This window comes from Silurus aristotelis (genome assembly GCF_946808225.1).
Source record: "Silurus aristotelis genome assembly, chromosome: 17".
Lineage (NCBI taxonomy): Eukaryota > Metazoa > Chordata > Actinopteri > Siluriformes > Siluridae > Silurus > Silurus aristotelis.
Window position 1 is genome coordinate 19,912,161 of NC_139590.1, and position 14,459 is coordinate 19,926,619.

Consider the following 14,459-nt stretch of genomic DNA (forward strand, 5'->3'; position numbering starts at 1 on the left):
AGTATCTCACACCCATCCATAAAATACCCTGTATGAACACTTTTACCAGCCATAACACATTACTTTAGACACACCAGTGGAGAAAACTGCAGACAACATTGTTCCAAAGTCTCCCATAATTGTTTGTTTTTGATAGAGACTATTATTTGATGGTTATTGGTAGACTTGAGAATTCTTGTTTCCATTTTTGTTTAGTTTTTATATATATATATATATATATATATATATATATATATATATATATATATATATATATATATATATATATATATATATATACCGCTAGCTCTTCCCGTGGGCTCACCACCTGCAGGAGAGACCGTAAGGGACGGTGCTGTGAGGATTGGGCAGCAGTCGAAGGCGGGGGCCTGCTTAGACTGCTGCCCCCGCGACCCGAATTACGGATAAGCGGGAGAAAATAAATGAATGAATGAATACCTCTAGCTAATGATGAGCCAAGTGTCATGAATTACACAGATGCAAAGGCAAGTCTTATTAATTCAGGCAATACAGTCCAAAAGAATAGGCTAAACAAAGTCTAAATAAACAGGCAGAAGCCAGGCAATGTTCAAACAGAATAAACTGGCCAGCAATATTATATCAAACAAAACATATAAGGATTGGTGAGTCAATGGAAATAGTAGCACATTGAGTGTTATTTCACACTGAACTCTTTTTAAAGTGTGTGTGTGTGTGTGTGTGTGTGTGTGTGTGTGTGTGTGTGTGTGTGTGTGTGTGTGTGTGTGTGTGTGTGTGTGTGTGTGTGTGTGTGTGTGTGTGCACAATTGATCACACCTGTGCTCAATCAGTTGCTTGGAGAGGTGTTTGTGTAAACCAGAAAAATATCTCCAAATATGGAAATTGCAATTGTTACTGGAACTGGAGTTCCCACCTGGCTAATATGGTATTCATATTGATTTTCCTTCCCCAAAAGGTTCAACTAAGAACTTTTAATGAAATTTAAGATAAATAAAAATAAGTATGGAAGAGCTGATGCGCTTCAGGTGGAAATCAGGTCTGTTTCATTTTTTTAAAAATGGCTACAATAACTTAAAAAACTCGATCTGTTCCATGTTACATACAACATTTTGAAAACTGACACCATCTGGTAACGTTCAATAAACAAGATTTTGAAATAAAAAGTACTTGGACTGGATTTAGAGAACAGGCTGTTGTTTATTAGGAGTTTCCATACAAAATTCCATTATAAAAAAAAGTCGGATTGGTTTGTTCTAAAAAGAAACATTTAGGAAACTGTACAGCTCGGATACTCAACATATAAAACATAAGGATTTTGCACCATTCATAAATAAATAAATAAACAAATAAATAAATATATAGACACAACAAACAAATAAATACAAACACACACATACATACAAAAATGAATAAAAGTCTGCAGCCACCTCAGGGATCAAACTATTTAAACTGTAATCCTACACCTTACGATAAAATGGAGTTCTACCATGTGGCCATGCAAACCCACACATTCAGCTTAAACATTCACTAAGGCTTACTGGAGAAGAACAGTGACTTCCACTTTCTGATTAGTCCTATTTTTGCAGAAGTATCCTTCCCATTCATAACCTCTAAAGGCATTTCAGGAAATTTCAACATAAATGTTTAAAAAGCATCAAACCGATCCTGCTGGCTATCAGATACCTCACCATCATACATATAATTTTCTTGAAGGGGTAAATTTTTTTTAATTGCAAGAAATGTCCTTTTATTAGGCCTAGAGAATTTGTGCTCAGAGATTAAAAATATTTTGTGTGCATATCATATTTTAATCTAAATCTAGCCTGACAATTTCTTAGCCTGGTTAAATAATTTGATAGTTAGATAACTTAGCTAAAGCCTAATGAGTCAGACTGTAGTGTTGCGACCATGGTGCAATGTTTCGATCCAGAAACCTTTGGAACAGCAAAAGGTCACTGTGTACTTTCCACTCCATTTTCGACTGATTGGCAAGTGCCGTTTAAGATTGTGGATACTGGATTGGTTCACCAAAACTTTATGTAAAATGAGTATCAAATGCACATAAAGTGTAAACATTCACCAACATATAACACACACACACAATTAAATCACACTAAGCCAGTGTGAGATTATCAGCAACGCCATCTTTCAGTTTCGCTCTATTTTTCTCTTTCTCTCAGTATTTCTCCCTCTTTATGTCTGACTTTCAGCCTGTATTTCAGTCTGTCTGCATGTGGAAATGACATTACTTAACCATGTAAATGCTAACTGCATCAGCTTATTTTGTCCACTGAAGAGTAAGTGAAAGCAGCAAAGAGATGTACAGAGAGAAGAAAGAAATAGACAATGTTCTCTGGACGGCTGATCTAACATTAGCTCGACTCCTGTCTCGAGGGCGTGGCTTGTAAGGGTGGGCAGGGTTTTGTGGCGAACTGGGCCAATCGTTCCTGTAGAGATCCTCCCTGTCAACCAATCCGGATCCACTACCGTCCTCATCATCACCTAGACACACACGATAACGAAAAAGCAAATGACAAGAAACAACCACAGTCTAGTAAGCCAACCTCAAGTAGGCACACTCACTTTGCACCGTGTCTGCGTCCACTCCTTGGTGTGCGAGTGTGAGACGGTGCGTTGCCACTCGGAGCTCCATGAGGATCTGACGGGTTCTGATGTCCGGAGAACCTTCAACGTCCACTTCCGGGTTGTTCAGCTGATTCACCAAGCCATCAGCCGTTACACTTAGCAGATATCTACACGCACAAACACAGCCAGAAACAGCACATTGACTTTATGGTTCATAATTCCTGTATGTCGTTAACAATAGGCTATTAAGCATTATGTTTTAGTCATATATTGATATGGGCATATACTGTATTTATAAATTGGTCAAGAACATGTCCCATGTAAATAAATGAAATTCCTCATGTAGGTAGAAACAACTGAGTTTTTCATATATTTTAGAATATACATTCATAAATAAATTTTCATTGTTCAATGTTCAAGAGCGCATTTAAAACTATTTTTCAAAACTATCTGTACGATAGTGTAAAAGATTATACAAGTGCTCATAGACTACCAATGTGCAGTTATAGACAAAGCCAATTAAAAAGTACACACACACACACCTTCCACGAGTGTATCCATTCCAGCAGCGCTCCTCGTTGGTCACATCCGCAGCCATTTTGTCTTCATTACAGAGCGAGTGGGGAAGCATTACCCAGAACTCCCTCATCGGCCTCAGACGCTGCTGCAGATCCAACACCTAAACACAGTAATACACATATTAAAACATTAACACGTACACTAAAAAGGCATAACATTGTGACATTATAACATTATGACCTGTGAAGTGAATAATACTGATTATCTCCTCATCATGGCACTTATTAGTAGGTGGGATATACTGTATTAGACAGCAAATTAACATTGAGGCTTAAAGTTGATGCGTTAGATGCAGGAAAAATGGGCAAGCGTGAAGATTTGAGCAAATCTGACAAAGGCCAAATTGTAACATTTAAATAACCTTATGACATTATGACAGAACAGTTAGCACAAATGTACTTATGTAAAAATGTTCGTACAAATCTACACAAATCTCCTCAACACTATCTCTTTGCCTTACCAGCCGGTCCATATTTGTTCCTGCAGCAGTTGTTGGCTTTTCCTCTGGACTGAATGTCCTGAATGTCCTCCTGCTGTCTCGCTCCCTGTCAGTCTTACGCTCTTTTTCTCGTTCTCTTGGTGAGCGTTTGCTTTTACTGGGGGCCGGACGGGGATTCCCACAACCCTGAAACACCTGCACTCACACACACACACACACACACACACACACACACACACACACACACACACACACACAATGTATATACCATGAAGACTGTGTGTGTGTGTGTGTGTGTGTGTGTGTGTGTGTGTGTGTGTGTGTGTGTGTTTGTGTGTTTGTGTGTGTGTGTGTGTGTGTGTGTGTGTTTGTGTGTTCTACCTTGGTGGAGATGCTAATGCTGTTCTCTTGCAGGTGCATGATGGCTTCCGAGATTTTCACAGCTACAGAATCAGCAGCCAGTTCCACATTAAATGGTCCATTGAGTCTCTCAGCCAGGGAAAGGAGAGAATCTGGCACAGACATACACTTTAAAGTACTTTTAACCATTATTACGGAATGGAAAGCAAAGTTTAGAATCTTATCAACTTTAGAAAAACATTCACTAAATAGTCCTGAAATCGAAACCTAGTCCCTAGTCCTCAGTACCCACAGCCTATTAACTGTAACCCCAGCTGCATCAATGCCCCTGTTGTTTTTTGTTTATTTTTGTTATTAAGCCAAATAACCCAAACTGTACCATCCTGCTAAGTGAAGCCCTCTCCCACAATCCTCAAGTCACTAATTTGTGACTTACTTCAGTCACAAATTACATTAAAGTCATAGTCCAACCATACCCTGTGAATTGTATTCTTGTCCCATTAATAGCACCTGAATATATACACGCCCCAACCATAATCCCTTTATTATATCAATTTCAGTGTCAGACACAGCGAACTCCATTTCCCAGCAAAAACACCCCGGCCGGAAACATGGCCGCCAGAGTATCTTACAAACGTGAGTACACCCCTCCATTTCAGCATCCATTTTATTATATGTTTTCAAAGGACAATACTGTGTACTGTGAGTGAGTGAAAATTAGAGTAGTCAATGCGCAGTTTGCATAGCAGTATAGATTTACTGTCCTCTGAAAATTACTCAACATACAGCTATTATTGTTCAAATAACTGCACACCATAAGTAAACATGTCAAAACTGCACAGCTGCACAGGCTGTTGCTGGGAACGGAGCTGCTGGATGTTGGACATATGGCACTTCTCCACTTTCCTCTTGAGGATGCCCAACAGGTGCTTAATAGGGTTCAGGTTCCACTTTCTTGGCCACTCCATCACCTTCAACTTCACCTCTCTCAGCAAGGCAGCTGTCATCTTGCCGGTGTGTTTGGGTCGTTATTATGTTGGAAAACTGCCATTCTGCCCAGTCATTGAAGAGAGATCATCATGTTCTTCTTCAGAATGTGACAGTACATGTTGGAATCCATGTTTCCCTCAATTAACCGCAGCTTCCCAGAACCAGCAGCACTCATGCAGCCCACCACCATGCTTGACTGTAGGCAATATACAATTTTCTTGGTACTCCTCACCAGGGCATTGCCACACATGGGCACCATCTGAGCCAAAGATGTTTATCTTAGTCTCATCAAGGTTCCAGTCATGCTCTTGGATAGGTTGTCTTCAGCAAACTGCTTGCAGGCTTTCTTGTGAGCCTGTTTAAGAAGAGGCTTAGTTCTTGGCTGACGGCCTACCACCAACTTGTTGCGGTGTGCTGCGTATGGTCTGAGCATTAAAAACCTTGCGCTTCTGCAACCTCTAAAACATGCTGGCAGCACTCATGCATCTGTTTTTTGGAGCCAGTTTCTGCACCTGACGCAAAGGACGAGGACTGAACCTCTTTGATTGACCCTTGCAAGGCCTGTACCGAGTGTAACCTTAAAACCTTGAAAAACCTCTGTATGACCCTGACCACTGTACAGTAACGCTGGTTCAGGGTGTTATAGACTAGGTCATCTTTGTGGAGAGCAACAGTTCTTATTCTGAAATTCTCAGGGAGTCTTTGCAATGAGCTGCCATGTTGAACATCCAGTGGTCAGTATGACAGAATTGTACAAAATAGCACCAAATCTTAACTGATCTAATACAAGATAAACTGATTTGCATGGTCCTGTCAAGTAGGACCAAAACATAAACATGATGAATAGGACATGTGGCTTTGGATGGTTTAATGACATACAGCTGTTTTCACTTAGGGTGTACTCACTTTTGTTGCCAGATATTTTGACAATAATTGTTGAGTAATTATTAGAGGACAGTCAATCTGCACTTCTATACAAACTATGCATTGACTACTCTAAAACATATCGAAGTTTCATTTCTATAGTATTGTCCCTTGAGAAGATCTACTTAAATAGTTGCTAAAATGTGAGGGGTGACTAAAGCACTGACCCTGATAGTTGCTCACCAATGAAACGGTTCCACTCCGAGTTAAGCTCTGCATGATTAGCAAGACAGCCCTTCATAACGTTGAGGCATAGTGGGTGGCAGGATCGAAGCGAGGGAATCCCACCGCAAAGAGGGCAGTACATCTGACGCATCAAGGCCTTACCACAGTCTGTACTTACACTAAACTATAGGAAAACAGATAAGAGAAACCGAGAGATTAAAAGCGTTAGGAAAAGTAACATAGTAACATACATCAACTATCAATTTATTGTCACCTTTATTCTCCATTTTCAAGACATGCCACGATGACTAAATGACATGAAGAGTTACTGTGTACAAGATGGTATCAAAAAGTTTCAAGACTAGCTTTGTAACACGCCAACAGATGGCGTCACAAAGCTGCATGTACAGTCACATGGAGCACCGATCTGCATAGGTCAGTGTCCTAAAAAACAATGTACTCTGTAAATCGGGAGCTTTGCAACTGGTGCTACATGCGTTATCACGTCTGTGATATCATTAAAGGCAGCAAGTTAGAACAAAGAGCAAACATGAAATTGTGAGTAAAACTTGGCAAATCTTTCAAGAGACGTTTCACATTATTCGACGAGTTTGCAGAGTAGAAGAGCAGGAGAACAACACTTGAAGATGACTAGAGTTTTCAACCCCTGAAAATTTTGAAACCATTCGGTAACTTGTGCATGTTGGAAAACAATCTGTCGGTGTGTCATACGGAACAGTCCAGGCGATCCTCGTGTGTGATTTGAACATGTGCTATGTTGCTGCCAAATTTTTCCTCAGGCTGCTGTAAAAAAAAATCTTTCACTAAACAATTAAAACCATTAACACCTACCTTAATGGCTTTGTTAACAATGTCTCTGCCTGAATAGAGGCCCAGCACTAAAGCTCTTGCAGCAATTAAAGCACGAGACAACTAAAACAGGCAAGAGAGAGAGAGAGAGAGAGAGAGAGAGAGAGAGAGAGAGAGAGAGAGAGAGAGAGAGAAAGGGGATTGTTAGTGCAAAATAGTCATCTGCTGAATAAATGTTTGGTAGAACTGCTTGTTAGACTACATTTACAAGTAGATTTACAAGTATTCCAGCATATGTCTCAATTAGCTTTGCACATCTGGATCCAGATAATTTCACCCATTAAATTTTTTTACATTTTGTATAACTGTGCACCAAAGACAAAAATAGGGAATGTGATTATCTGTCGTTTATTGCTTTTCCAAACAAAATTGGGAAGAGTATAAGGTCGTGAATCCATTGCAATTAACAATTAATGCATCAAAATTAACAAATTGCGAGCAGCAAAAAAAATAAATAAAACTATATAATACCTGTGTGCTGAGTTTGTGCTGCAGTTCTCCAAACGGCTGTAGATGTTGAGTGTGTTTGCTAACACATTCGAGATAATCCACACTGAAGTGATAGTGAGGGTTCAGCAGAGTGAACACCCGCTCTACCAACTCCGTCCAGAAATCTGACACCGATTCTGATACATGCACACCACCATCTGTACACACACACACACACACACACACACACACACACACATACACACACACACACACACACACACACACACACACACACACACACACACACACACACACACACACACCATTACAGTGTCTACTCTCTGGATTTGTCTGATTTATCCTATATGTTCTACTCTGCTGTTTTCAAAGTATATAAATCAACCTTTTTGTTGTTGTCTACTGAATACTGTATATTTAGTGGATAATTTTTCAAAACTACTAAATCCCTGTGATTCATTTTTTCACTGAAATAGAAGAACTACTTGCTAAGAACTTGGATTTCTTCAGAACAAGCTCAGACTGTAAACCTGTCCCAAGTTCATCCCAAAAATCATGTTCACAGCATGCTCCTGCCACACTCCATCTTTTTAATGCATTTACTAATAAAAACCTTATGTGAATGCCACAGCAGACAATTTTTCAAATAAAATTGTTCATATCCATGAACATATGTGAATTTATTTCAAATGATTGATTCCAATGAATGAAAAAAAATGAATGAAGCTTGTAAAATAATATAATTGGAAATGCTGCCTCATTAAAACTTCAAAAAGCATTCAGAGCAGAAAAAACTAATTCTTATCTGACATAAGTGAAAGAAACTCACACAACCCGGAACTCTCTTTTCAACGACTGACTCTGTTCTCAACCAGTCCGGTAATTCCCAGCTTTTGACTTCTTCCTCTGAATGTGAAAACCTTAGACATTTTTTTGCTGACAAAATTAACACCACACAGGTCAAAGCTTTGAGCTCAGACGAGTATGTGCCTGATCCTAGATTTTCCTGCTAACAATGGTGCGATTTTGAGCGATGTAAGTATATCACTTTAAAATTAATGTCCACCTGTTCTTTTCATTACATCTGACCTTCTCGTTTCTTAAAACAGATTTTTAATACTGTTGGATTAGACATTCTGAGCATTATTAACAATCTAATGACTGGGACTGTACCAGACAGTTTTAAATCTGCCACTGTGACTTCCATATATCTTGCTGTATATAGGAATTACAGACCCATATTCAACCTGCCATTCTTATCTAAAATTTTCAAAAACCTATTTTTATACAGCAGCAAAATTATCTGAACACACTCGATTTCTGATACTTTTCAGTCTGGCTTTTTTTATAGTACTGAGTCGGCTTTCATTAAAAGTTTGACCTCAGGCGCTGGTGACACTGCAGCTTTGGTGCTATTAGATTTAAGCTCAGCTTTTGATTTTGTTGACCACCAGATTCTATCTTGACTGGAGTGGCATAGTATTTAAATGATCACAGTGCTTTTTATCTAAGAGAAGTTTTTCAGTTAATCAAGGTGTCCATTCATCTTCCGTGACCCGCCTTAATTGTGGGGTACCTCAGAGATTGATTCTGTCACCTCTATTATTTTCCATATGCCTGTTACCTCTAGGGTCTATTATGAGTATATTTGGTTTGTCTTACTATGCGTATGACAACCAACTCTACATACCAATTAAACATAAAGACAGCCATGCACATAAAAGACGAGAAGCATGTCTTTAAGAACTCATCACCCCAAGTTTACGTTCATTGAGCTGTTTGCTAGTTTGTTACCATATTGATTTAAATATCTTAGTTTTTGTCTATAAAGCTTGCTGCAACCAAGCTGAAAAATACCCCATAACCCACAAAGATCACTTAGATCACTTAGCTATAAGCTGTGGAACAACCTTCTGTATTGTACTGTATTACTGTACAATTACAAATTAGAACTGCTTTTCTATTAGCTGAATTCAATGCATGCTGAAAACTCAACTTTTCTCCTGTGCTTTCAATGTTTTATAATTCCATCTATGTAATTCGTTTTATTTCCTTGCTTTTGACTGTATGTACAGCACTTTGGTGAACCAACACACTGTGATCTGTACCTTACAAGACCTTTTCTAATCCACTATAACTCGTACTACACACCCCCAATGAGCGGTGTTATAATGCCCCCTTGTGGGGCCCTGGGAAATTTTCGTACAATCCAAATTGTGCGTATAATGCACTGTTTTAGGGTTTCTTTTATTTAGGGTCGGGATATAGACTAAAAAAACAAGCAGATTTACCAAGAATATAGTGTGGCGCATCCACATGCTATATAAATATTTAAATAAATATATAGACGAACAGTAACATCTCTTATGCTGTGTGCAGCACTGATTCGGTAGCCATGTTGTGAATCTGCTTGTCTGCATCGCTACAAATCAATACACTGTCCTTCTGACTGATTATCTTCTTATGATTATATCCAATGATAAAATATTTTTATCATGATGAGAGTGGTCTCTTCTAGGATTATCATAGTTTAAGCCAAAGGGTAAAGTAAGGTCTTACTGAATGGTTTTATAAGAATAAAAATGTCAAATTGTACACACTGGGCCTCATGGTCATCAGGTTCAAGACCTCCTGTGAATATCTCTGGGGAGAATGGTGTTGTTCACTCGGGTACAGCCTCAGAGACTTGTAGAATCAATGGCAATTCACTCCGAAGCTGTTCTGGCAGCTGCTACTGGCCCAGCAGCTTTATAAAACACTGTCACCTGCATATATTCTTACAGATCTTGTGTGCAATATTTACAATATCAATATGGTATAAATCTGCTCGGGTAGCTGTAAAGGCCAATTTGCCGTAGATCTAAATAAGACACCACACAAAATTCACAAAGATACAGCAATGATATTATGCACGTACCTGTATAGTATTGCCTCAACTGCTTGAACAGTTGTTGGAAGAGGCGAGTGTTCTGTGTGTACAGGCGTCCATACGTCTTAGTGAACATCTGATTCATTGACTTTTCTGATACACCGATTAGCTCACGAAAAAATTCTGACACAAACAGGAAGACAAGGAAAAAAACCTAGACTGAGACAGTTTCTCTAAAATGCTCACCATAAATAGCATTTACTTTGTACCCACAATAAGTGTATGAACAAGATTAAAGTACCTAATAAGCATGTTACACAGTATAGCAGGCAAACAAATAAAAAAATATACCATCAAAACGGCGGTGTGTGTGGGTGAAGCTTGTCAGCAGGAACTGGCTGGTCTCCTCAACAGAAGACAGGAAATCAGCTTCACTTTGACGCACCAGAGTTTCTTCCATCACACTTGTGCAGCACGTGTAATCACGAGGACAGAAACGCAAGTGTTCACCTGTCAATTAGAGCACCATATATTACAACAAATCCAATCACAGCAAAATACACACACCACAGCCAACAGGGACATCATTTTACATTTACATTTATGGCGACGTACAATTGTGTCGAATTCAAACAACTGATCATTTGCGGGTTAAAGGGCTCAGTGGGCCGCTTGGTGGTACTCACAACCTTCCGAACAAAAAAACTCAATCCCTGGATGATCATTTTCCTAATAAATTCCACAGAGACCAATAAATGAATTAATTATTTACTTCAAACCAACTAATCAGAGTAAAATATATCAGCCAATCGTCAAGCAAAATACAGTGGCTCAAAAAGAAGGCAATCATTAATTAGCATTAATTTGAACTAGAGCTAGTCCTAAACATCGCATCATTAGCATGATAACATCATATCCACATACCTTATACTAGTTTGAAATCTCAGCTATGTGTAACAGCTATGTAAACCTAGAAAATGTTCACCTATTATGTCACAGCATAACCACTACTTTAGTTTTAACTACATCAGTGGGCCACAGACAACAGAAACACTGGACAAACTCATCTAGCATAAGTTTGGTCTGAATACATCACAGAGTTACTGAGATACTGAGGCTCCATATGTCCAATACATGGAACCAATTATATGACATACAAGACATTATACACAGCTGTATGCTTCCAACATACACAAGAAAGTGCTGTACACTTTACAGGATTGACCTGAATATACCAACTTCTAAATATATAATTTTACTGCTTAGCTTTTTAAACACCACTATTAAAATCCTAACAATATTTCCGATTTTATTCCATATTCCATCTGGTTGCAGTGAAGCCCAATATCCTGCATAAATATTAATTTGGCAGTAGCATCCATGAGAGTAAGCATTATATTAGGGGAATTCTATGTGTGTATGACAATAAGGTTCTTGAATTTTAATATGTGCGTTTAGAGATTAAAATACAGAAACTTAATCCACATGCTCAGTATTGATCTGCTCATTCTCTTTCTCTAACACACACACACACACACACACACCCACACACATACATACACACACACACACACACACACACACACACACACACACACACACACACACACACACAGATGTAAATCCTCTTGTCTCATCCCAAATTCTCTTCACACCTTCAGTTCCTCCTTTTGTTCTCGCCTCCATTGCCATTAATGACTTTCATCATCCCTCTTTTCACCATCTGCTGCCCTGACCCACGGGACCTCTTTCTCTCTCTCACACACACACACACTTAAAATTTCTGGGCAAAAAAGTCTATGCAACTGTTAAAAATAAAATACACTCCAGAGAATTGTCTGTTCACACACACACACACACACACACAAGCTGATTACACTCTTTGTTGAGTCCCCCAGCCAAGTAAATGTAAATGTATCCAAACACACTAGTATTGATCTATACTCAAAGCACAAAGAATTCAGTACACACACATTTTTCACAGTTGCTACAATGGTACATGTTCATTAATCATTTCAGTCAGCTTTAAATCAAAGTTTTAATGTTTAACGTATTAACCAGATTTCATAGACTTTCTAGAATTTATATGCAGCTGTATGTCAGTTGTGTGATTTTTTTAAATCACACATTGATGCCCATTAAAAAAAAATTTATGATAATGCACACCACTGGGTTAATTGGCCAACATGGACAAAACCCTCACGCTTTATCAGGAACAGGTAATTTGTCATTTTTTTATAATACAAATGTTCTGGATTATTTTTGGTACATTTCAACTGCAAGAAAAGATATTTATGCATGTTTGAGTTTTTCAAGTAACACGAATAGAGAAATGTACTGCAGGTTTCAATGAAAGATGAAAGAGGTTATGTCAAGTTTATAAAATGGAAAAAATGAGAAAGAGATGGAAAAAAAGAATATAAATGAATCAGACTGAAAACAGAATAATATGATATAATCACACAGGTATATGTGAAGGTCTGTTTTGGTTTTTTTCCCTTATTGCTTTATAGATATAAAGATAAGTTGCAAGTTGCATGGTGGAACATGTACAACATTTATATGCAAATAAAACACACCTAAAATATGACTATATTCAACGTGTGCGTGCGTGTGTGTCTGTAGTGCTGTAGGGGGAATTGTGTGTGTATGTGTGTGTGTGCGTGTGTGGGGCTCTTACCGGACATGGCGTTGAGAGGTGCAGCGTTCGCGCTGTAGCCCCGCTCCCCGTAAACGCGCCGCGACTCTGTGCAGCTCCGCGCGCTAACGGAGCTGAACAGCGCGCACGCGAGTACAAGGAGCAAGAGCTCGTGCCCCGGGACTACCACTGTCTTGCTCAATCCCATCATCATTAGCAGCATCGTCCACTGTCCACACTTACACACAAGGGAACAGCGGGCTAATGTAAAGTTTGCTTTTTGTTCATCGCCCTCACTACAATGCAAAAAGCCCCAAAAGCAGCTCTCAGCGCGCGCACCTAAAAAAAAAAATAATAGAAATTTTAGCTGGTGTGTGTTTTTGGGTCCTTGCAGTGCGCGAGCTCCTGCTGCTGCCGGTCTTTGTCTCCTGTGCGCGTCAGGGATCAATTCTCCAGCATCCCTCCTTCTTCGGGCAGAACAATGGGACAAAGAGAGAGAGAGAGAGAGAGAGAGAGAGAGAGAGAGAGAGAGAGAGAGAGAGAGAGAGAGAGAGAGAGAGAGAGAGAGAGAGAGATGGTGGGACGGGGAGGAGAAACAAGTCAGATGTCAGATGTTTAATTAAAAGAAAATCTGAATTGCATTGCATTTTAATGCATGTATTCAAATTAATACAATGATCAAGTAAAACCTTTTATTTATGTGTACATTTGTCAGGTTCATTTTTTGTGTTTTGTGACTTCTGAGTTCCTTAATTTGCTAATTTAATACTGAATAGGTATAAAAATAAAATCAAGAATATAAACATAATAAAAAAATTATCTTATACTTGACAAATTGGACAGAACTTTAAAATGATTATGTTTAAAATCCTAACTGAGCAAAGAGCTTACAGATTATTTATGTATATGTGTTTTGTGATGACAGAGTCACACCTCCTTGTCTCTCTCTCTCTTCTCTCTCTCTCTCTCTCTCTCTCTCTCTCTCTCTCTCTCTCTCTCTCTATATATATATCAAAAAACATTAGCACAGTATTTGAGTTAATACTGTAATTAATATTCACCCCTGGTGGTCTATATTCAATATCTTGTCTACTTCCTCCCTTCCTTCTTTGTCATCAGCACAGTGTAAACTCCCAATGCACTCTGTAAAATGTGCTTTGCATTCTATTCTAATAGCATAAAACATTTAGAAAATCTTTATGTAGACAGACATTAAATCATACCCATTGACCAAATATTTTAAGACATATCCAAACAATTAGAAAATCCATAAGCAGGACAGTGTGTGTATTTTAGTATACGCTGGCTAATTATAATAAATGATGCCTAAGTTTGCTCCTAAACACAGCAAAACTCACTTTATTATTCATTTATCTGTTTTATTTACTTAGATTGATCACAAACACAATTTGTTACAATATTATGTCATTGTAGAGCGGGAGATAAGCAGGAAATAGAAAAGCAAAGAACAGCCTCTGATGGAAAAAAATGTGAAGAAACCTTTTAAAACACCAAAGGCATAAAAAAAAAACATGAGCAGTAGGTAATCTAATTAATATAAAATTGTATAAAAAAAACACGTTAGAGTCCATTCTAAAAATTGCACTTTA

At 38.5% G+C, this 14,459-nt stretch overlaps 1 protein-coding gene across 1 annotated transcript; it reads right to left on the reverse strand.

The window, feature by feature from the left end:
* Window positions 1–1,156: 1,156 nt before the first annotated feature.
* On the reverse strand, window positions 1,157–13,339 carry gpc2 (glypican 2). Its single transcript, XM_083566118.1, has 11 exons — window positions 12,892–13,339; window positions 10,563–10,721; window positions 10,260–10,394; window positions 7,364–7,539; window positions 6,875–6,955; window positions 6,041–6,206; window positions 3,965–4,095; window positions 3,605–3,778; window positions 3,108–3,244; window positions 2,563–2,732; window positions 1,157–2,481 (listed from the first exon to the last, which is right to left on the reverse strand). The coding sequence occupies exons 1-11, from the start codon at window positions 13,070–13,072 to the stop codon at window positions 2,258–2,260; spliced, it is 1,734 nt and encodes a 577-aa protein (XP_083422244.1). The 5' UTR covers window positions 13,073–13,339; the 3' UTR covers window positions 1,157–2,257.
* Between the last annotated feature and the right edge of the window lie 1,120 nt (window positions 13,340–14,459).

What these genes read in the sequence shown, in the direction of transcription:
- gpc2 (XM_083566118.1), bottom strand. Translation starts at nt 13,072, where the DNA reads ATGCTGCTAATGATGATGGGATTGAGCAAGACAGTGGTAGTCCCGGGG. An exon ending in ACCTCTCAACGCCATGTCCG is followed by an intron (nt 10,722 to 12,891) that starts GTAAGAGCCCCA and finishes TCTAATTGACAG; the next exon opens with GTGAACACTTGCGTTTCTGT. An exon ending in CACACACCGCCGTTTTGATG is followed by an intron (nt 10,395 to 10,562) that starts GTATATTTTTTT and finishes TGTTTGTGTCAG; the next exon opens with AATTTTTTCGTGAGCTAATC.